Source organism: Pongo abelii, chromosome 11 (assembly GCF_028885655.2).
Source record: "Pongo abelii isolate AG06213 chromosome 11, NHGRI_mPonAbe1-v2.0_pri, whole genome shotgun sequence".
Lineage (NCBI taxonomy): Eukaryota > Metazoa > Chordata > Mammalia > Primates > Hominidae > Pongo > Pongo abelii.
The window spans coordinates 109,455,386-109,478,183 of NC_071996.2; the positions used below are offsets into that span (position 1 = coordinate 109,455,386).

The 22,798-nt window shown below is 41.2% G+C and overlaps 2 protein-coding genes and 2 non-coding genes across 5 annotated transcripts in view; 3 read left to right on the forward strand and 1 right to left on the reverse strand.

The window, feature by feature from the left end:
* The window catches only part of NDUFS1 (NADH:ubiquinone oxidoreductase core subunit S1), a 35,533-nt gene extending 17,658 nt beyond the window's left edge, over positions 1 to 17,875 (reverse strand). The window contains 12 exon segments of one of the 2 annotated variants that reach the window (NM_001132544.1): positions 419 to 547; positions 1,166 to 1,311; positions 2,516 to 2,630; positions 3,390 to 3,524; positions 5,399 to 5,584; positions 6,028 to 6,158; positions 6,250 to 6,331; positions 7,517 to 7,593; positions 8,316 to 8,423; positions 10,927 to 11,018; positions 12,113 to 12,177; positions 17,825 to 17,875. In NM_001132544.1, coding sequence (NP_001126016.1) covers positions 419 to 547; positions 1,166 to 1,311; positions 2,516 to 2,630; positions 3,390 to 3,524; positions 5,399 to 5,584; positions 6,028 to 6,158; positions 6,250 to 6,331; positions 7,517 to 7,593; positions 8,316 to 8,423; positions 10,927 to 11,018; positions 12,113 to 12,173 — 1,262 coding nt within the window. In that variant the 5' untranslated portion in view covers positions 12,174 to 12,177; positions 17,825 to 17,875. 2 annotated transcript variants of the gene reach the window in all.
* A 527-nt stretch (positions 17,876 to 18,402) lies between these two features.
* EEF1B2 (eukaryotic translation elongation factor 1 beta 2) lies at positions 18,403 to 21,406 on the forward strand. The gene is made up of 6 exons (XM_002812790.6): positions 18,403 to 18,543; positions 19,076 to 19,198; positions 19,834 to 19,960; positions 20,520 to 20,586; positions 20,971 to 21,096; positions 21,207 to 21,406. Exons 1-6 carry the CDS (start codon positions 18,464 to 18,466, stop codon positions 21,359 to 21,361), a joined length of 678 nt encoding a protein of 225 aa, XP_002812836.2. The 5' UTR covers positions 18,403 to 18,463; the 3' UTR covers positions 21,362 to 21,406.
* On the forward strand, positions 20,363 to 20,441 carry LOC112132474 (small nucleolar RNA SNORD51). Its single transcript, XR_002914240.1, has one exon. It is a non-coding gene; the product is annotated as a small nucleolar RNA SNORD51 (small nucleolar RNA).
* Positions 20,712 to 20,841, forward strand: LOC112132477 (small nucleolar RNA SNORA41). The gene has a single exon (XR_002914243.1). It is a non-coding gene; the product is annotated as a small nucleolar RNA SNORA41 (small nucleolar RNA).
* Positions 21,407 to 22,798: the final 1,392 nt, after the last annotated feature.

Genomic DNA, 22,798 nt, shown 5'->3' on the forward strand with positions numbered 1-22,798 from the left:
TGGGTGACAGAGCTGAGACTCTGTCTCAAAAACAAAAAAATAAAAAATAAAATTAAAAAAAAATTTTTTTAAATTTAAAAAATTAAAAAAAAAAAAGGCTCAGTGCAGTGGCTCCACACCTAAAATCCCAGCACTTTGGGAGGCCGAGGCGGGCGGATCACGAGGTCAGGAGATCAAGACCATCCTGGCTAACATGGCAAAACCCCGTCTCAAGGCGGAGCTTGCAGAGCCGAGATACTGCCACTGCACTCCAGCCTGGGTGACAGAGACTTGGTCCCACCAAAAAAAAAAAAAAAAAATTGTCTTCCAGTTATCTTTTGGAGTCTCACTACCACTATTAGGAAGATGTCATTTTTCACATATAAAACAAAAAAATTACATAAGTATTTTTAAACCTTGAATAAATACTATTACCAACCTCTTTCGAATTCTAGCATTAAACAGTGGTGCCTCAAAACGTGGATTTGTACCAACCAGAAGTACAACATCTGCCTCTTCCACACCAGCAATTGTAGTATTAAGAAGATAATTGGAACGCAAATCTGTGCTAGAAAAACAATATATAAAACGCAAATTTACTTTAAAATTAATACATACAGAGAATCCATGAAATATTCTATCATCAAACCCATTGCCTTCCCAAACAAAAAATTTTATGAAGTATTTCTAAATTAAATGAACATTTCAGATACTTTTTTTTTTTTTCAGACAGAGTCTCACTCTGTCGCCCATGCTGGAATGCAGTGGCATGATCCTGGCTCCCTGCAACCTCCGCCTCCCAAGTTCAAGCGATTCTCCTGCCTCAGCCTCCCAAGTAGCTGGGATTATAGACGTATACCACCACACCCGGCTAATTTTTTTGTATTTTTAGTAGAGACGGGGTTTTGCCATGTTGGCCAGGCTGGTCTCGAACTCCTGCACTCAGGCGATCTGCCTGCCTTGGCCTCCCAAAGTGCTGGGATTACAGGCATGAGCCACTGTGCCTGGCCTGAGATACTCAGCGATAAGTGGATTCCTCTATTTCCTACAACTTCTGGTTTGATCTTGGTCTATATGTGAAAATAAATTGGGGGATATGTTGGAGAATCCAGGTTGTCACATTTTATACATAATTTGTAACTAAAAAAAGAAAGGAAAGCCTAGATCCTAGCTTCATATTTCTCACCCAGCTCCTGCAGTGGGGAAGACCTCTTCAGTGCATAAGGTATCAGAGTCCACTCTATTAAGCAAATCTTTGAGAGCTACTAGGGCTTCAGCATCCACCAAGCCACCTGCAATTGCTGCCACATCTTTGCCTTGAAAACTCTGCAACTAGAAACAGATGAAAAGGGCATCACCAAGAAACCTACATGCAGCAAAGACCCCAATGAAATGTTCAGAAAATAAAACTGTAAAATAAAACTGTAATTGCTTTCAAGTACAACAAAAGTTAATAGACTTCCGATTAAAAAGTTTTACAACATGCCCAGGCGCGGTGGCTCATGCCTGTAATCCCAGTACTTTGGGAGGCCAAAGTGGGCGGATCACCTGCAGTCAGGACTTTAAGACCAGCCTAGCCAACATGGTGAAATCCCGTCTCTACTAATAATACAAAAATCAGCTGGGCATGGTGGCATATGCCTGTATTCCCAGCTGCTTGGGAGGCTGAGGCAGCAGAACTGCTTGAACCAAGGAGGCAGAGGCTGCAGTGACCCCAGATCGAGATCGTGCCACTGCACTCCAGCCTGGGCAACAACAGTGAAACTCCATCTCAAAAACACAAAAAAAGTTGTACAACAATTATTAATTAATCTAAAAGTGAAAAGCTGCAGAGGTGTTATGTGGGGCCACAGCTAATAACATCAGCTTAGAAGGAAGCTGTTTTATATTTAGGAAAAAAGGCACTTCAAAATGAGGTCTGGAGAATGAAGTGGAACTATAGTTACCTTAAATGCAACCTCCTCTGAAGTATCTGCCTTGCCCTCTAGTGCTTTATGTTGTCTTTCTCTAACAAGAAAACTATTCCCTTCACTTGTACTCTGGCAAGTTCATATTCATTCTCAGATTCTTCTTTAAGAATCACCTTCTGTAGGAAGGTATCTTTTTTTTTTTTTGAGATGGAGTCTCGCTGTGTCACCCAGACTGGAGTGCAGTGGTGCGATCTCAGCTCACTGCAACCTCCAAGGAAGGCATCTTGATATGCCTGTCCTAGTTAGGCATTCCTCCTACGTGCTCTCACTCATATTACTCCTTATATAATTACTCATAGCTGCATATAATAATTGCTGAATTGTGCAACTTTCTCTACTACAAGATTGTAGGATGAAGGAATCATATGTCCGTGGTCTTTATATCCCTTAATCTAGCATAATATCTAGCATATGTCCTCAGTAGATGTCTGTAAAATGGAAGGAGATTAAATCATAATCTTAGTAAAAGGAAAAAAAGGAAGAAACATACATCCCCCCCTCTTCATGGCAAAGATGTTTCTTGATAATCACAAACACTATTTAACACTATTTATTTCAAATTTTACCATTCCAGCTACACGAGAGAGTGCATCCTCCCAAGAAGTATAGGTTAAAAGCCCTTTTTCATTTCTGACCATTGGCTCGGTAAGTCTTTGACGTTTTAGCCCATCATAGGCAAATCTAGAAAACAGAAATTATACCATTGTGGAATCTTGCTAAAGAAGTAACTATAATTTTCAAGTTAAATCAACAAGAAATGTTATTTAAATACAGTACTGGTTAAAGTATCAAATATCTAAACACCTAGATACAAGTAATTATTCCAGATATTTTTAGAGATGAACCAATAGATTTTATGAACTTCACCTAAAACTAAAATACCATCTGAAAGTTTGATTTCTTCCCTTAAATCATACAAAAAAAAGTTTGATTTCTTATACTTTCAGCTAACTGAACAATCTTAAAATTACAACACAAAAAAATCTGACAGCTAAAAAAGGCAAATCATTTTTATTTACAAAACATGAGTATCTCTACATATTTTATCAAAATTATATTGTGCAAACTCTTCTATTTAGCTTCTTTTTCAAGCAACCATCCCACCTTGGCCTCCCAAAGTGCTGGGATTACAGGTGTGAGTCACTGCGCCCAGCCTAGCTTCTTTTCTCTAATGAACAAACTGAAATAAGTTGAGAATGTATCAATCTACTTGAATTTCTCCATGTGGGAGGAAAAAATATCTTTCTCAAAGTAAATACAATATCCAGGGATTGACCTAGGACTATTAAAGTCAGTATTATCACATTATATAAGTAGCTCAGATTCCAGTAGTCTATATTCAGTAACTAATTTGCAAATATAAAAGATAATTCTTTAAAATTATTATAAAATTTACATTAAATAAACTGTAAAAGTTAAGGAAAACAATATAGCATATACCTGGTTTTATCAGAGATCCACTCTTCATTGATATCCTCATGCATACGTGGCAAAATCCTCATCACTTCTCCAGTTCTTGTGCTAACCACAATATTACTTCCAACCGCATCCATTACATCAATGGATTCTGTCTTTCTGAGAAACACATACGGTGTTTACTATGGTGCTTTTGAGAATAAAGAAAGTTTCTGTTACCTGGTTTACCAAAAAAAATTTTTTACAATTAATTCCCTTTCTGAATTACTTTAAAAAATGAAGCTTAGAGGAACTGCAATTAAATAAAAGAACCTCCACCTTTTTTTTGCCATGGGGTCTCACTCTGTTGCCCAGGCTAGAGTGGCATGATCATAATTCACTGCAGCCTAGAACTCCTGGGCTCAAACTATCCTCTCACCACATTTTAAAAATTTTTTGTAGAGGCAGTGTCTCATTATGTTGACCAGGCTGGTCTTGAACTCCTGGTCTCAAGCAATCATCCCACCTTGGCCTCCTAAAAGCTGGGATTATGTGTGAGCCACTGCTCCTGGCACACCCACATTTGAACACACAAATTCCTGGCACAGTAAGGAAGGCTTTACAACTATTATCTGACACAGAAGCTAGTTTGAAGGGGCTCTACCTAGCCAAATCTGAGACGATTCAACAAGAGGGGCAGGATTTCTGTCTATGGGAGATTAAGGAGCTCAAAAAACCTTCCCACGGAAAAGCAAAAGTAAAGCTGGCCAAAAATGACAAAACCCACCATTTCAGCAGTTTAGAAATCTAAACACATACAACAATGTGCGAAGCTTTTATGCACTGAAAAACTGGTGGCTGGGCTCGGTGCTGCTCCTATGCTCCTCTCCACCCCCTCAAAATGGAATTTCTTTGAGGCCGGGGCAGGCTGTGAAGATGAGAACTTCTTTGGTACAGATAGAAACAACTCACTTAATTTGGAGCACTAGGCAAACTTGTTTGTGGAGGTGATGCTTTGGAGGTCATCGTAGCTGAGGATAGCCAAGATTTTACTAGCCTAAGTTTGTAGTGGTAATTGCGGCAAGCATTCCTAGCAGAGGCTGCTACGTGTACAGGTGAAACTAGAGAGAGCTCAACCTATTCATAAACTCCTGGATAACTCTGAGACCCAAAGGGCCCAGTGCAAAGTAATGGCTGGGCAGACTTGAAAACAGCCTGAACTTTGAATATGCTCCTCCATCCACAAACAGATCCACTGGCAAAGAACATAACTCTTATTAGGTCAAGGTGTTTGAAGTACAATTATACCTGACTACTAAACTATGCAGACACAGGGGAACTCCTAAGAAGCCTCACTTAAAAATAAAACCAAGAATATTAAAATATGTTCAAAGAACCAAAGAAAATCATGTTTAAAAACTGAAGGGGATGTATGACAACCACGAATCAGCAAGTAGAGATTCTCAGTAAGGACACAGAATTATACAGAAACAAAAAGCCAAATCCCAAGTTGAAAAGTATAAAGTTTAAAATTGGATGATAATTTGTTATGTTTTAAGAACCTTAAAAATATTCACACCTCTTGCATCTATCTACTCCATTTCTTGGTTTAATCAGGAGAATGAGAGATATACACAGAAATTCATAAACAGCAATATTTTTTACAGATTTGTAATCATAAAGAAATATCCAAGCCAAATGTCTATTAGCAGAAACTGGTTAAATAACATGACATTCCTCATAGTTGAAAACTTAATAAACAACAACATAGGAGACTATAAATTTAAAATATCAACACTATTAAACTCCTTGGAGGAACACATGAAAAAAATAATTCTGTGGTTGAGTACTTTAGAATTAATTTCCAAGAAAACTACAGTTAATTTGCACAGGCTCAATCCATTCTAACTACTTACCTTCTATTTAAAGGGTTTTACATAAACAAAGTCAACAGACCAAAACAACTGAAACCCAGGAAGAAAATGAACCTTAATATTTTTTTGAATAGTAATGAATTAAGACAAAAAAACAAATTCTCATAAAATAAAAGATACCTTGTTTCCCAAGGCCGGGCAGTAAAGGCATAGGGCTTAGAGGTTAGGGCACCTACAGGGCAGATATCAATGATATTCCCAGACAGTTCAGACATGAACATCTTTTCAATGTATGTGCCAACTTGCATATCATTTCCTCTGCCTGTTGTTCCCAAATCATCTACTCCTGCAATCTCACTTGCAAACCTACAAGATAAAAAATGTGCCATCAATGGTCAAGTCCAGCAAAATTATTTCCTTTCTTATTCATGATCACAAAGAGATGATTTTCAAAACACTAAAAAGAAATGAGTATATTTTCAAAGGTGAGCACAGTCCTAGAATAAAAAATAATGAAATGTTTACATTTAATTGAGGTATAACACACATGCAGAAACTTGTACAAATCATATGTGTACAACTCAGAAAGTTATGAGTGAAAGCAAATGCTTATAGATTTTAATTTTTAAATCCACCTGAAGTTGGTACTAAATGAAAGTGAACTTATTTTATTCATATATCAGAAACAGCATCCCTCTTCTCCCACCCAACAAAAGTAGCCATTCTTTCTAATGTTATTATTCATCAAATTGTGACTATTACGTATACAATTATATTCTATAATAGAAGAAAAAAGGAAAAAAAGTTACCTGATGCAGCGAGTACACTGTATACATCTTGTCATGATGGTCTTTACCAATGGCCCAATGTTCTTGTCTTCCACAGCACGCTTCCCCTCTAAAAATCGGCTCCTATCATTTCCAAACATCATGGACTGGTCCTTAAGTAGATTATGAAAGAGTCAATCTAATGCTGCTAATAAAATTAAAATCTGAGACAACCAAAAAGATTGACAGAATTCTACTACATACTTGCAGATCACATTCACCTCCCTGGTCACAAATAGGACAGTCCAATGGGTGATTTGCTAATAAGAACTCCATCACACCTTCCCTGTATGAAAATTGTAACATAAAATGACTCTCAAATACACACACTGACATTAACTGCTGGCACTCAAAATGACCTATAGACTTTATTAATTTTTTTTTTTTGAGATGGTGTCTCGCTCTGTTGCTCAGGATGGAGTGCAGTGGCACAATCTTGGCTCACTGCAGCCTCCTGCCTCTGCCTCTCGGGTTCAAGCGATTCTCTTGCCTCAGCCTCCCGAGTATCTAGGATTACAGATGCCCACCACCACACCTGGGTAATTTTTGTATTTTTAGTAGAGGCAGAGTTTCATCATGTTGGTCAGGCTGGTCTCGAACTCCTGACCTCAAGTGATCCTCCTGCCCTGGCGTCCCAAAGTGCTAGAATTACAGGCGTGAGCCACTGTGCCAGGCCCACCTATAGGCCATTTAAACAACCTTCATAGATGTTTATTTTTTTATACAATTAATAGTAATTTTACATTTAATATCAGAAATGCCAATTATCTATCATTCTGGTAATATTTTTTTAAGAGACGAGGTCTTGCTATGTTGCCCAGGCTGGCCTCGAGCTCCTGGGCTCAAGTGATCCTCCCAAGTATCATTCTGGTAGTATTAAACACACAATCTGGAAAATGCTTAGAGGAGCCTAGAATAAAGTATCATTACAGAACATAGAAAATTATGATTTTTGGTCAGGTTTGGTGGCTCACGTCTGTAATCCCAGCACTACGGGAGGGAGGCTGAGGCAGGATGATCACTTGAGGCCAGGAGTTCGAGACCAGCCTGGACAACATAGTGAGACCTCGTTTCAAAAAATAAAGAAAATTGTAACTTTTAACAATACCAAATGATCAAAAGTTGCTGAATGGTCCTCAGAAAATATTCACATTAATTCAAAACAAAAACAAACACAATCAATCCCAGTACAGTATAGTAATAGCTTAGTAAGTCCAGATTCACCCTTCATCACAAGTTGAGCAAGTTACTAAAGAAGGATTTTTAATGCTGATCCTAAAGCTCAATACCATAAACTCCTGACTTGGCCTTCTCTACTATGTAGTACTCACTTCTATTGCTCCTAGAAGCTGAGCACACCAACTTCTTCCGAGTTTGATATTAAATTCTTAATCTATGGGAAGGTCTAAATACTAAAATGTGCAATTTTCTGCTTTATGAAAGGGTACTACGTTGAATAACAATAAAGTACCTGGCTTTTTTGGATTTTTCTGAGTTTGTTAAGATATTCCAACCCTTCATTACTGGCATGGCACAAGCAGCTACAACCTGGGATTTCAATGAAAAAAAAAATGTGTATTTGTATTTATTTGTGATTACAAGCAACTCAATATATAAAAATGTTAAATTATATAAAAACATTAAATTATACATTTGATAACAGGCAAAGAATAGGGTATTTTTAAAAACTGAATTTTTTTAAGTTTTCATATTCATAATATGATGATCTAGTACTTTGCATTTATCTCAGAAATAAAACATCCTGGTTTTTAGGTTTATTCTAATAGTCAATGCAATTTTTTATTCTGCTCTGAAATAGAACACCAAATAACTGCTTTGATTAGCAGGCACTATTGAATAAAAAAATTGCATACACCAAAATGAAATTAAACTACTGAAAGTGAACTTCTTCCCTGCAACCCTTTTCTCTACTAAAAATGGCAGGGCGTCAGCACTTTTAATGTGCTACTTGGCAACTCTACATCCTGGTTATATATTATACAGCCATTTGGAAATACTGACAGCTATAAATCATCTTTAATTTCTAGATATGTTACAATTATATGACACATGTGTTTGTAAAGCACTTCCATCTATGTGTTTCCAGTTTTGAAATGAAGAGAATCAATTGTACAAAAGAATTAAATTTATAGATAGAAGTAAAGAGGGCTAGGTTCTCCACTACAATATTGATTCTAAATAAAGTTTGCTGCAAGATTTAAAGTTTTCTACCTTCTACAGCATGGTGTAGAATTTTAGGTATCAAGTACCTTAGGGGCTTTCTCAATTTCAACAAGGCACATCCTGCAGTTTCCAGCAACAGACAACCTCTCATGATAACAGAATCGAGGGATCTGCATGCCAACCTTCTCACAAGCCTAGAAGTATTAAAAAAAAAAAAAAAAAAAAGCATTAGAATAATCTGACTTCACTGCTGTTATTGCTGAAACACACACATACAGCATCTTATTATATCTATCTATCTATCTATCTATCTATCCTTAATTCATTCTTATTTCAGTCCCTTTCTTTGCCTTTGATTCTAACCCCTGTCTCCTCTGAAGCTGCCTCAGAGGATCTCAGGATCCTTGGCATGACTTCACCTTATGGGGAAGAAACTGGATAAAGTATCCTTCCACTGTGCAGAAGACTTGACTTCCCACGTCCATTTTGAACCATTGTCCACAATGTCCCCAGTGGTTTCATACCTGGACTTCTTTGCCTCACTCCCCTCCTTTGGATTAGAGATTTCACTACACACTATCTAGCTGGCCATCTGTCTTTGGCTGCTATATCCTACCTAGGACTCACCTCCCACTGTGGCTGAAGGTTTTCCCAGTTCCTGTTTGCCCAGTAAGGGGGATTACCCCTGCTCTACCAATTATCACCTACCCTGCTCTGCAATTTCTTCCTCCTTTTAGTCTATAAACATGTTCAAATTTCCTCTAGAGTTAGTTCCTCCATCCTCAGCCTTAATTCTAAAGCAATCTCATCAATTTCCAGTGTTTAAACTATTTAGCAAAAATGTGTTGAGTCTTTCCTTTGTGCAGGATGCAGGTATAGTAGTGAACAAGACAGATAGTGTCCCAGCCTTCATCCTAGCTGACATTCCTTATGATGATTATGTCCAAACCTTAATCTGCAGCCGTGTTATACCTCCACTTCTCCAAGCTTCTGATTTACAGGCATTTGCATGTGTATGTTCCACAGACAGCTTAAATTCAAATGATTTCTCTCCCCTCTATACGCTCCAAAATAACCTAACAAATGCAGAAACCCACAAGAATTCCTCTGGTCTCTTTGAATTCTAAAGAACTATTTGTCTGTGTCTCTACTGAAACTTCTTTTGTGTTTTTTTTTTCTCACTGTTAAAGCAATATTGGCAAGTTCTGTACAACAGGGGAAAAAATTCCTTGGGTCTTCATCATTCCCGAAGGCCTGTCTACATTTCATTCTCCCTTGAATCTACTCTCTTGTTTTCATTCCCATCGCCACTATCTATTTTAGGGCTTTCGTAGTATCCTGTCCCAATAATACAAAATGCTTTTTCCTTGTCTCTTATTCCAGTCTTGCTATCCTCCAAACGATCATCCTCTACAGTCACTGTCACCCTGCTTAAATAGGCAACAAAACTCCTGATGGATCAAAATATAAGCTCTTCTGCATAGCAGATACTGTATTTCATGACTGGACCTTCCCTTCCTCAATAACTTGATTTCCTGTGATCTCATCTTCTACTTATACCTTATGTTTCATCAATATTAAACTATTTGAAGCCTTCAAAACATGACAAGCTATCTGCCTTAACTTTTTCCATAGGAAATGCAAGCATGTCCTTCTTGTTCACAATATGAACATACCTGTTCATCCTTTAACACCTTCTCAGGGATGACCTGAGGCACCCAATATCTCTTTCTACTACCTCCTATCCCTGCCACAACTTTTCACTGTACCTTGAACATACATTTATTATATATCATATTTTGTGCTTTCATGTCTGTGACTGGCAGATAGTCTAGAAATTACTGCTAAAATGAACAAAGAACATTTAGATCTGTGACAACTTACAAATGGAGTGAAGCATCACTTCTCTATGACCAATTTATTATTTCTGGAGGAATATGAAGAAATACTTAGAGCATGAATGTAAGCACATGCTACCCTCCGCTTACCTGCTTTGTAGGATATATTCCTATGAATATTACTAATCACAGAAAGGTTATATGAAAATGAAAAGCATTAAGCAGGCCCACAACAAATGAAGGTTATTTTTTCACAAACTTACCTGTCTTAACTAATTTAAGTTACTTCAAATTTCTTTTCTTTTTTTTTTTTTTTTGAGGCAGAGTCTTGTTCTGTTGCCCAGGCTGGAGTGCAGTGGCACGATCTTGGCTCACTGCAACCTCCGCCTCCTGGGTTCAAGCAATTCTCCTGCCTCAGCCTCTAGAGTAGCTAGCTGGGATTACAGGTGCGCGCCACGATGCGCAGCTAATTTTTTGTATTTTTAGTAGAGAAGGGGTTTCACCGTGCTGGCCAGGCTGGTCTAGAACTCCTGAATGATCCACCCACCTCGGCCTCCCAAAGTGCTGGGATTACAGGCATGAGCCACCGTGCTTGGACTTCAAATTTCTTAATGGGTATTCATTTGGAATGTAGAAGTGAAACAAAAGAACTACCATAATTCACTAAAAATGCCACAAACAAATATATGATAGCTCACTTTGAAATGCCAAGATTTAAAATGAAATAATTTTAATATAACTTTGCTATATTTATAGTTATTTTAAAGAATTATTTACTAATAATCAGTATAAAGGAAATAAATTGGTATTTTTAAAAAAATCAGAACACACACACAAAATAGTTAGAATGTATGCCTACTTGGAGGACGGTCGTTCCTGGTTCCACCATGACAGACTGACCATCAACAAATACTTCAATCAAGTTGCTTGCTGCTGTGGCAGTTGTTCGAACTGACCATCAAAGATATTGAAGTGAAAAACAGATTAACAGTTTATTATAGCAGATGATAATGGATGAATTAACTCTAACTACAAACCTAAAATTTTTCCTTATTATTCCTCTCTATTGCTCTGGATGCAAACTTATGGTTGTCTACTTTTGATAGTAGAGTAGTTTAAACTGAAACTTCTTTCTTCTTCTTTTTTTTTTTTTGAGAGGGAGTCTCACTCTGTCACCCAGGCTGGAGTGCAGTGGCACGATCTTGGCTCACTACAACCTCCACCTCCCCGGCTCAAGTGATTCTCCTGCCTCAGCCTCCCAAGTAACTGGGATTACAGGCACTCACCACCCCGCCTGCTAATTTTTGTATTTTTAGTAGAGACAGGGTTTCGCCATATTGGCCAGGATGGTCTCAAACTCCTGACCTCAAGTAATCCTCCTGCCTCGGCCTCCCAAAGTGCTGGGATTACAGGAGTGAGCCACCATACCCAACTTTAAACTGAAACTGTTAATGCCACTGAAAATATGTTCACGGGAAGATCACTTTTCAAAAACAGAATGTGATATTTCCATTTTGGCATTGATGTGTGTAGTTCCTAATACTTTCTATTCCATGATAATTCCTATAAACTGTTTAAAGTAAAATTATATTCTGAAAATTTTTCAACTTAGATCATTTGTTTCTTCTTTTTTTTTTTTTCGAGATGGAGTCTCGATCCGTCTCCCAGGCTGGAGTGCAGTGGCATGATCTTGGCTCTATGCAACCTCCACCTCCTGGGTTTAAGCGATTCTTGTGCCTCAGCCTCCTGAGTAGCTAGGATTACAGGTGTGCACCACCATGCCCAGCTGATTTTTATATTTTTAGTAATGATAGGGTTTCACCATGTTGGCCAGGCTGGTTTTGAATTCTGGGCTTCAAGCAATCCACCTGCCTCAGCCTCTCAAAGTGCTAGGATTACAGGCATAAGCCACCACACCCGGCCTGTTTCTGTTTTTATTTTAAAAAATTATGGGTTTAGGGTCTTTGATAAACTATTCCATAGACTTATAAATTTACAAAAATAAGGTCTAATATCCACGAATGCAAATTTAAGAAAATACTCACCACATCCTTTAGGAGACTTAGAAAGGCCTACTAAGGCCTTTCTTACAGGTATCCTTAACATATTGCTAAAAATAAAACAAAGAATTATATTATTGTAGGAAAAAAACAATCACCAACTGTTTGGTAATGTTTTATGGCTTTAAATTATTTCACACACATTATGTCACTGAACACTCATAGGTTCTGATATTTTCACTTAGTCTGTAGATGAGAATTCTCAGTCTCAGAGATACTGACTTGTACAACGTCAAAGAGCTAAGCAGCAGCAGCTATTGTATACATTTGGACTTTCTAATTCTATGCAGAGAGTTTTGCCATTTTAAAAAAATTACGTAGAAAGGATCAAACTTAAAGCACTACCACACAGTAAAATAAACTGCAAGACTAACAGCGAGCTTATCATTAATGGTTATGTAAAATAAAGTCGTCTTTTCTGCTTTTATTTCCTACCAATACCCATTCTATCATTTCATGTTCTAAGCACAGCTGTCTACTAAATGCTCCTGAGATATTCTGAGATAGCTCACCAGCCCAGGCCTTTGAGATGTCTTGATTGCTATTTTCTGGTACACTTATCTTATAAATTTCCAATTATGTGTTTATAAGCCCGTTCTGCCCTCATTGCATTAATTCCTTGAATTTTTCTATCTTCAGTACCTATCCACCAGGCTGGCACAGAGTAAGCTCTTACACAATGGCTCTCAACTGAGGACAATTTTGCTCCCCAGGGAATATTTAGCAATGTCTGAACACACTGTTGTCACAAACAAGGGGAAGTTACTGACATCTAGTGGGTAGAGGACAAGGTGCTGGCTATTCTACAATGTACAGGACAGTGTCCCACAATAAAGATAATTATCCAAAGTGTCAACAGTGCTGAAGTTGAGACACTGCTCTAAAAGGCTTGCTGAATTACTGAAATAAATGGGGGTGGATTATATAAACACCACGACTTAAAGACACACAAAACAGAAAAGTTACCAAAACTTTTTATTTGTTTTGTTTGTTTCGTTTGTTTTTGAGATGGAGTCTCGCCCTGTCGCCCAGACTGGAGTGCATTGGTGCAATCTTGGCTCACTGCAACCTCCACCGCCTGGATTAATGCAATTCTCCTGCCTCAGCCTCCTGAATAGCTGGGATTACAGGCACCCGCCACCATGCCGGACTAATTTTTTGTATCTTTAGTAGAGACAGGGTTTCACCATGTTGGCCAGGCTGGTCTCGAACTCCTGACCTCATGATCTGCCCATCTTGACCTCCCAAAGTGTTGGGGTTAAGGTGTGAGCCACCGCGCCCAGCCCTTTTTTCTTTTTTTTTTTTGAGATAGAGTCTTATTCTGTTGCCCAGGCCTAAGTGCAGTGGCACGATCTCGGCTCATTGCAACCTCTGCCTCCTCGGTTCAAGTGATTCTCCTGCCTCAGCCTCCAGAGTAGCTGAGACTACAGGCATGCACAACCACGCCAGGCTAATTTTTGTATTTTAATTAATTAATTAATTTATTTATTTATTGAGACGGAGTCCCGCTCTGTCGCCCAGGCTGGAGTGCCGTGGCGCGATCTTGGCTCACTACAATCTCCGCCTCCCAGGTTCAAGCGATTCTCCTGCCTTGGCTTCCTGAGTAGCTGGAACAGGTACGTACCACCATGCCAGGCTAATTTTTTGTATTTTTAGTAGAGACAGGGTTTCACCATGTTAGCCATGATGGTCTCCAATTCCTGACCTCATGATCCAGTCGGCTCAGCCTCCCAAAGTGCTGGGATTACAGGAGTGAGCCACTGGGCCCAGCCTATTTATTTATTTTTAAGGCGGGGTCTTGCTGTCACCCAGTCTCACTCTGTCACCCAGGAGTGCAGTGGCATGATCTCGGCTCACTGCAACCTCCACCTCCCAGGTTCAAGCAATTCTCAGCCTACCGAGTAGTTGGGATTACAGGTGCCCACCACCATGCCCGGCAAATTTTTCTATTTTTAGTAGAGACAGGGTTTCGCCACGTTGGCCAAGCTAGTCCTGAACTCCTGACCTCAGGTGATCCACCTGCCTCGGCCTCCCACAGTGCTGGGATTACACGTGTGAGCCAATACGCCTGGCCAATTTTTTTATTTTTTAGTAGAGATGGGGTTTCGCCATGTTGGCCAGGCTGGTCTCAAACTCTGGACCTCAGGTGATCCACCTGCCTTGGCCTCCCAAAGTGCTAGGATTACAGGCATGAGCCACCACGCCCGGCCAAGTCACCAAAACTTCTAAACTTTTTGAGTTTTTTTTTTTGTCTACTCACTTGATCATATAGGCTAAGCAATGAACTTTCCTTCTATTCACTTGATCATACAGGTTGAGCATCCAAAATCATTTGGAACTTTTAAAGGTATTAAAAATGCCTGTAATCCCAGCACTTTGGTAGGCTGAGGCAGGTGGATCACGAGGTCAAGAGATCGAGACCATCCTGGCCAACATGGTGAAACGCCTTCTCTACTAAAAATAAAAAAAACCACCGGGCGTGGTGGCAGGCACCTGTAGTCCCAGCTACTCAGGAGGCTGAGGCAGGAGAATGGTGTGAACCCGGGAGGCAGAGCTTGCAGTGAGCCGAGATCACACCACTGCACTCCAACCTGGGCGACAGAGCAACACTCCGTCTCAAAAAAAAAAAAAAAAAATGCAAATTGGACAGGAGAGGTGGCTCATGCCTGTAGTCTCAACACTTTGGGAGGCCATCACAGGAAGATGGCTTGGGTCTAACAGTTAGAGGCCAGCCTGGGCAACACAGCATGATCCCATCTCTACCAAAAAAAAAAAAAAAAAAAAATTAGCTGGGTGTGGTGGCATGCGCCTGTGGTCCCAGCTTCTCAGGAGGCTGACCTGGGAGGATGGCTTGAGCCCAGGTGTTTGAGGTTACAGCGAGCTACAATCATGCCACTGCACTCCAGCCTGGGTGACAGAATAAGACCCTGTCTCAAAAAAAAAAAAAAGCAAATTATGTGATTAGAACGTATTAAAAAATTTCAACATTAAAGTTTGAATAGTTGCAATAGTATTGAATAACAGTACATATACAGAGGTTTTAAGCACAAAATTCTGCATACTTATCATAGATGATGTATAACAGGAAATTTCATTCATAAATTTCATTAATTAAGAATATGTGATACTGAATTTGCAAACATCAAACCTGTTTCCTGCTAGTGAGTAATTTTTGGTAAATCAGTTTCTGGTTCTTTACTTATAGAGCAGGAAGAAAACAATACTTTCTAGACAATGAGCTATTAGTAGGGGCTCAACAAATGCCAGTTAAAGCTGAATTCAACTTAGGCAATACTGGCCACTGACAATCAGTATGTGTGTGTGTTTTGAGACAGAGTCTCACTCTGTCGCCCAGGTTGCAGTGCAATGGTGTGATCTTGACTCACTGCAACCTCCGCCTCCCAAGTTCAAGCAATTCTCTTGCCTCCCAAGTAACTGGGATTACAGGCACCTGCCATCACGCTCGGCTAATTTTTGTATTTTCAGTAGAGAAGGGGTTTCGCCATGTTGGCCAGGCTGGTCTCAAACTCCTGACCTCAGGTGATCCACCTGTGTATACCTCCCAACGTGCTGGGATTACAGACATGAGTCACCGCGCCTGGCAGACAACCAGTTTTAAAGTACTCTTTCTTTGAGCTCTTTTTCTTTAGTACCAGTACACAGTGTGTAGATATTTTTATTGTTCTACTTACTAAACTGTAGGTTAGTAATCAATTTTAGTACCTACCAGACTGTAAGCTCCTTGAGGACAAAGAATTTGGACATTTCCCTTTTTTGAAGACCTAGCACAGGACCCTTATGAAAATAAACACCAAACAGTCTTATCACCAAGTTCTAGAACTAGAGTAGCATCTGTCCTATTAAAAACTACTGATGGCATAAATGTAAACCTAAACTTACTCCATTAGAGCACTGACAGATTTGAAATCAACAATCAGTATTTCATACAATTTTAAAACTTTAATACTTGTTTATCTCCAATGCGATATAAAACTAGTACTCAATTTGGATAGGAAATCAACTAGAACTAGACTGTTGACATCTAGCAATAAAGCATAGCCCAACGTAAGAAATACAGATTTGCAACACTTCGATATGTGCTTTGAACATTGATATGCCAAGTAGCAATAGAAATAATTATCTCTTTAGATGGAAAAGTGTTATGACTAATCATTTCTAAAACTAGACTGGATACTTTTCCGTATAGGGACTATACTATTCCACGTTCTCCAATATGGATCCATCCATTTACTTCTTGCCTTCCAAGGTACCACCCTATCCCAATCCACCATCACTCCTTGCCTGGAGTATTTCAATAGCTTCTTTTTTTTTTTTTTTTTTGAGACAGAGTCTTGCTCTGTCACCCAGGCTGGAGTGCAGTGGTGCGATCTCAGCTCACTGCAAGCCCCGCCTCCCGGGTTCACGCCATCCTCCTGCCTCAGCCTCCCAAGTAGCTGGGACTACAGGCGCCTGCCACCACGCCTGGCTAATTTTTTGTATTTTTAGTACAGACGGGGTTTCACCGTGTTAGCCAGGATGGTCTCGATCTCCTGGCCTTGTGATCGGCCCGCCTCGGCCTCCCAATGTGCTGGGATTACAGGCGTGAGCCACCGCGTCCGGCCTTCAATAGCTTCTTAACAGGTCACCAAGCTTCCACACTATTCCCACACAGCCCCTCCCGTCTTGCCACCGGCTGTGACCTCAGACTGAAATGCTCTTCCCTGGCCCCTCCTTATCCTTCAAATCTTGGCTTAAAAGCCTTTTCTCAGTTTCATTGACCAGCCTATCTAACATTTCCTGACGATTCCCCCAGCATATCACCCATTTTGTTCTTCTTTACGGACTCATTTCTGGCTCGTAGTAAAAGTTCAATAACTGTTAAGTGAACTGAATCTCTAATTTCTGGTCGTTAATTTGTAGAGACCACTTTCCCGGATTTAAAAAGTGCAGGTGCTCTGGCAGTCTTAAGTCGGTGAAAACAAGAATATTCCGCAAAACAAAAATAACTTGTTTATTCATCAAAAACAGTTATCGTTACACTTCTATACTGTCAATTTGTGTGTGAACAGTTGTGTCTGATCCAAGACCTTACAGTACAAGCATTAGATCCCAATAACCTGTAAACAACGTTTTGTTATTTGCAATGCAACCCTGGGCTAACTTTTCAAAAGTTGTTTTTCTCAATTTCCCGTTAGTGAAAGGAATAAAAAAATGCTGTCCCACGTCAATGGACAAAAGAAACAAGGACAACAAACAGAGGCGTGAGCCACTGCTAACACAACAGCGACAATCATGCACTGTACCAGGCGTATAAAAATCTCGGGGGAAAGGCTCAGTCTTAAGGTCTAAGTCATCGGACACTGGTCCTCTCCCGGGGAATAAAACGGCCTCCTCCTCTGGGAGGGAAACGTCCTGAATTTTCCCTGCAGAGGGAAGGTTGCCTGCAAGCCTGCATTCGGGCCAGCGTTCCCGAGGACCCCCTGATCCTCATCTTCTTTTCTGCTTCATCAGACCAGAGACCGTGGCTAAAAGCCCCCCATCTGCCGGCTCTCAGGGGCTTCCGAGGCGGCGGGGCGGGAGGCGGCGCCCAGTCAAGGACAAGAGAAGACTAAGTCGCGTGGGCCAAAGGAAACAATCCCGTCAACAAATAAGCCTCTGGCCGACGCACTCACCCTTCCCATCCATACAAGACCTCACCTTCTCCCCGGAGCCGCGGAGGCTGTTCTGCTAAACTGTCTGGACCACAACGACCCCCTCGGAGGCCGGGTCGCTTACTCAATATGGCGGCCTCAGCTAACTCTGTCAGCTGGGCCTGGAAAACGGAAAGCCCGGAGGGACTAGAATCCTTGCATTCGACAAGTTTGTCGGCAATTTCCGTCAGCCGACCAGAGGGTGGAGCTGAGGTCGGCCCAGTCCGGAGGCGGGAAGGACAACTTGGACCCGCAGTTCCGCCGGAAGTGGCCCCAGCCTCGAGGCCGAGCGTCTTCGGTCATCTCCGGCGCTTCTAGGGGCGGTTCCCGTCAACTTCGGGAGCCGTGGAGGTATGAACTTAAGACATGCCTATTTTATTAATTTATTTCCAAACGCAACGAAAGGTCCATGGACAATTTGTGGGCCATTTAATTCAGAGCCCCCAATTCGTACGTGGAGAAGTGGGAATGCTAACGTACTTTGACCTTTAACCTTCGGTCCGGCGCCGTGGAGGGAAACGCCTCCGTCTCTATATAAGGAATTTTCCGGCCTCTTCGGGCCCTTTTTCCTCTCTTCAGCGCGGGGCGCCCACAACTTGCGTGCTGTCTTTCTGCTGCTCCCCAGCTCTCAGATACAGCCGACACCATGGGTTTCGGAGACCTGAAAAGCCCCGCCGGCCTCCAGGTGCTCAACGATTACCTGGCGGACAAGAGCTACATCGAGGGGTGAGCGGACGGGCTGAGTCGGGGTGGTGGGGAGGTTTCTCCGCCCCGGGCCGGGGCCACGTGGCTCAGCGTGTCGGCTGCCGCGGGAGGGAGGGAGGCCGGGCCCCGGGGCCCTTTCAAAGGGGAGGGGAAAGCGCCCCGTTGCGGTCTCTCAAGGCCCTCGTGTGGGGCGATCCCGGCCTCCGGGGAGCGGTTCACGAGCAAAGAAAGGTTAAAATGTGCTTATTTACACTTAATTCAGCCAGGTGTTTGTTTGCGCGTCGCTGCCCAATTAATACGTGTTAAGTTGTAGATAGAGCAACGCTTGACATTGCAGTATTTGAGGTCTACTAAGTGGCAGACATTTCTCAGGATAGCGCGGTGACCCAAGCATAGGGTTTGATTTGAAGGAGCTAATAAGAAAAGAAAAGCATTAAAACAACCCTACTGGGGTTAGTGCCCACTAATTAATGTGATGCATACAGCATTTATTATTTATTCGCTGGCGTTTGTTTTTCAAAGGTGTGTGTGAATGTTTCTGTGTCATTGGCAGGTATGTGCCATCACAAGCAGATGTGGCAGTATTTGAAGCCGTGTCCGGCCCACCGCCTGCCGACTTGTGTCATGCCCTACGTTGGTATAATCACATCAAGTCTTACGAAAAGGAAAAGGCCAGGTAAAATCATCTTTGTATCTAGCTGAAGAATAAGACTGCTCTCGAAGTTTATCAGGATGTTCACATGACAAAACTGGACCCAGGCTACTTTAGTTTTGTTGGGATATTGTAAGCTAAATTTTTCTGTAACCTTAGAAGGCCAAGAGACTGAAGCCCTCCATTTTTTCACAGAACAGGTAGAACATGGACAGCAGCAATTCAACTTTTCCCCACACTGCCCTGCCAATGTGCCTCGACCTTGACCTGGGGGGCCCACCTCTGGGGTGAGAGGGTGGCTCATTCATTCAGTCCTTGGCCATTCTTCTGAAACTGCCAACAAGGGTGGAAGTTTGGGGAAGTGGACTCCAGTTCACTAAGAATGGAACTGAGCATACTTAATGAAATCTCAAACAGAAATGTTCATACTGAAAGAGTAAATCATAGTGAGTATTGAAAATAATGTCTCACATGGTACTAATGCTTGTCGGGTGAGGAGTTGAACATATGACAGTGTTTACCTGGGAGCATGTGAAAGGGTAAATTATGATTGCAAAAGGGATCTAGTGATAAGTAGTGATTAAAACAAGTTATTTTGTATTGTCTGGAAAAGGATGTTATACTAGCTCAATAGTGGTTGAATTTAAATGTTTTTCAAGCCTGCCAGGAGTGAAGAAAGCTTTGGGCAAGTATGGTCCTGCCGATGTGGAAGACACTACAGGAAGTGGAGCTACAGATAGTAAAGATGATGATGACATTGACCTCTTTGGATCTGATGATGAGGAGGTATGGCATCTTCTATAAAGAACTTATCGGCCAGGTGCAGTGGCTCATGCCTGTAATCCCAGCATGTTGGGAGGCTGAGGCGGGTGGATCACGAGGTCAGGAGTTGAAGACCAGCCTGGCCAAGATGGTGAAACCCTGTCTGTACTAAAAATACAAAAAAATGTGGCAGGCATCTGTAATCCCAGCTACTCAGGGGGCTAAGGCAGAGAATTGCTTGAACCTAGGAAGCGGAGGTTGCAGTGAGTCGAGATCGTGCCACTGCATCCAGCCTGGGCGACGGAGCAAGACTCCGTCTCAAAAAAAAAAAAGAATACATCGATCAGCAATTTTATCAATGTGGTTAAGCCAATTTGCCTGGATTTGAATCCTGGCTTTGATTTATATGCCTTTTTCAAATTCTGACTGGTTGCATGATGAATAAAATCAAATCACCATCTTTCGGCTGAGTTCGTGATGGATTTGCTTTTTTCTGATTAAGCCAGTCTTTGTGGTAACCCCACTAGCTTTAAGCAGAGGAACAACTGGCTTTCTGAAGTGGATACATTTTTTTTCTTTACAGGAAAGTGAAGAAGCAAAGAGGCTAAGGGAAGAACGTCTTGCACAATATGAATCAAAGAAAGCCAAAAGTAGGTCATTTGTTTTTACTTCATTTCGTGATAATGTAGGTAATCTTTTTCAAAGCTTGACCTTGAAGTAATTTCCTCCACATTCCTTGAATAGGTCAATATTTTAAAACCTCCTGTACAGGTTCTTCCACAGCTACTGGTCTGCAGCTGTTCTTATGGTAGCAGTTGTGGCATTCCTCTGTGGGAAAGAAACTGTTAACACAAACACCTCTTTCTTAGCAAAACAGAAAGTGGGTATATGTGTGACAGACACAAGATGTATCTGTAGTTTTGTTTGGCTAAGGAGATAGTCTCAAAACAAATTGAGATGGATTTGTTTGTGTCTTGGAGTAGGGTGAAAAAAATACAATTCATTATTTGAATAATGCTGTTTATTGTTTTTAGAACCTGCACTTGTTGCCAAGTCTTCCATCTTACTAGATGTGAAACCTTGGGATGATGAGACAGATATGACAAAATTAGAGGAGTGCGTCAGAAGCATTCAAGCAGATGGCTTAGTCTGGGGCTCATGTGAGTTTAGGCTTTGCCTTTTTTTTTGAAACTAACATCTGGAATTTGCATACAGCTTCAACCTTTCTCCACAAGACTTTCTAACTAATTTTTCTTAATGCTCTTTTTAGCTAAACTAGTTCCAGTGGGATACGGAATTAAGAAACTTCAAATACAGTGTGTAGTCGAAGATGATAAAGTTGGAACAGATATGCTGGAGGAGCAGATCACTGCTTTTGAGGACTATGTGCAGTCCATGGATGTGGCTGCTTTCAACAAGATCTAAAATCCATCCTGGATCATGACATTTAAATAAAAGCTTGAAAGATTACCTTTGGCTCTTGAGTATGTTATGTAGGAGGGTGGTGTATATATTCCTTTCGTTTTGAGGGAAGGAATTAAATGAATATGTGATTCCTAAATACCACAAATTTGGTTCGGCATTGTTGTTGGAAAATTGCAGTGCAGGCCATGTGTGGTGGTTCATGCCTGTAATCCCAGCAGTTTAGGAGGCTGAAGTGGGTGGATCGAGACCAGGAGGCTGATACCAGCCTGGGCAATGGGGAGAGATTCTGTCCCTACAAAAAATACAAAAATTAGTTGGGCGTGGTCGTGCACCCCTGTATTCCCAGCTATTTGGGAGACTGAGGTGGAAGGGTTGCTTGAGCCCAGGAGGTTGAAACTGCAGTGAGCCAAGGTTGTGCGACTGCACTCCAGCCTGGGTGCCAGAGCAAGGTCCTGTCAAAAGAAAAAAAAAAAATTGTAGTGCAACTTTACCCACTTGTGATGTCCTTAGCAGTGCCTGATGATGTGATTTGTTGTAACCTAGCATCTTCGCACTGGGAACTTGAAGATGTGAGATGTGTGACACTACTAGAAGACACCTAACCCAGAGGAGGGAGGGCTTCCCAGAATTTGGCATGAATTACAACTACGTAACAGGTTACAAATTTAAAATGATGACTCATGATGTAAAGAAACCGTCTTTTAAGTGTTGGGAATGTGATTTGGAGTATCCCTGTGTCCTGGGAGGGGGATTGTATAGGTAACTGGTTCCGAGGCTTCCCAGAAAAACTTGACTTTGCTGTGAAGACTCATAGGTGCTGGGTTGTAGAGGCGGAATATTTTACTTGGATTTGGAAATCTGATTGGTTCTCATGCTGCAGGTAAATACTGGGATGAGGGTAGTATGTTGAGTAAAGAGTAAAGTATTGGAAACTGTTTAATCTTGACAGGGAATTTGGGGTCTGGCTAACATTTGGTATATTTTTTTTAATAGTAGTTTTACAAAAGCAGTGCTTGGGAATTGCTGCTCTCAAATGATCAAAAAATTTTAGGTCAATTTTTTTTTTTTTTTTTTTTTTGAGATGGAGTCCTGCTCTGTTGCCTGGGCTGGAGTGCAGTGGCGTGATCTCAGCTCACTGCAACCTGCGCCTCCCAGGTTCAAGCAATTCTGCCTCAGCCCCCTGAGTAGCTGGGATTACAGGCATGCACCACCATACCCAGCTAATTTTTCTATTTTTAGTAGATACGGGGCTTCACCATTTTGGTCAGGCTGGTCTCAAGCTCCTGACCTCAGGTGATCTACCCACCTTGGCCGCCCAAAGTGCTGGGATTATAGGCACAAGCCACAATGCGCAGCCCCTAGGTCAATTTTTTAATAGAACTATACAGTGCTATTTCTTCTCTGTCTGATTTTATGTTGTGACTGCCTTGACTGTGG

Excerpts from the sequence above, each read along its gene's own strand:
- EEF1B2 (XM_002812790.6), top strand. The coding sequence starts at position 18,464 with ATGGGTTTCGGAGACCTGAAAAGCCCCGCCGGCCTCCAGGTGCTCAAC. Across the intron at positions 19,961-20,519 it reads TTGGATCTGATGATGAGGAG|GAAAGTGAAGAAGCAAAGAG; the intron begins GTATGGCATCTT and ends TTTTCTTTACAG. Across the intron at positions 21,097-21,206 it reads TGGCTTAGTCTGGGGCTCAT|CTAAACTAGTTCCAGTGGGA; the intron begins GTGAGTTTAGGC and ends TGCTCTTTTTAG.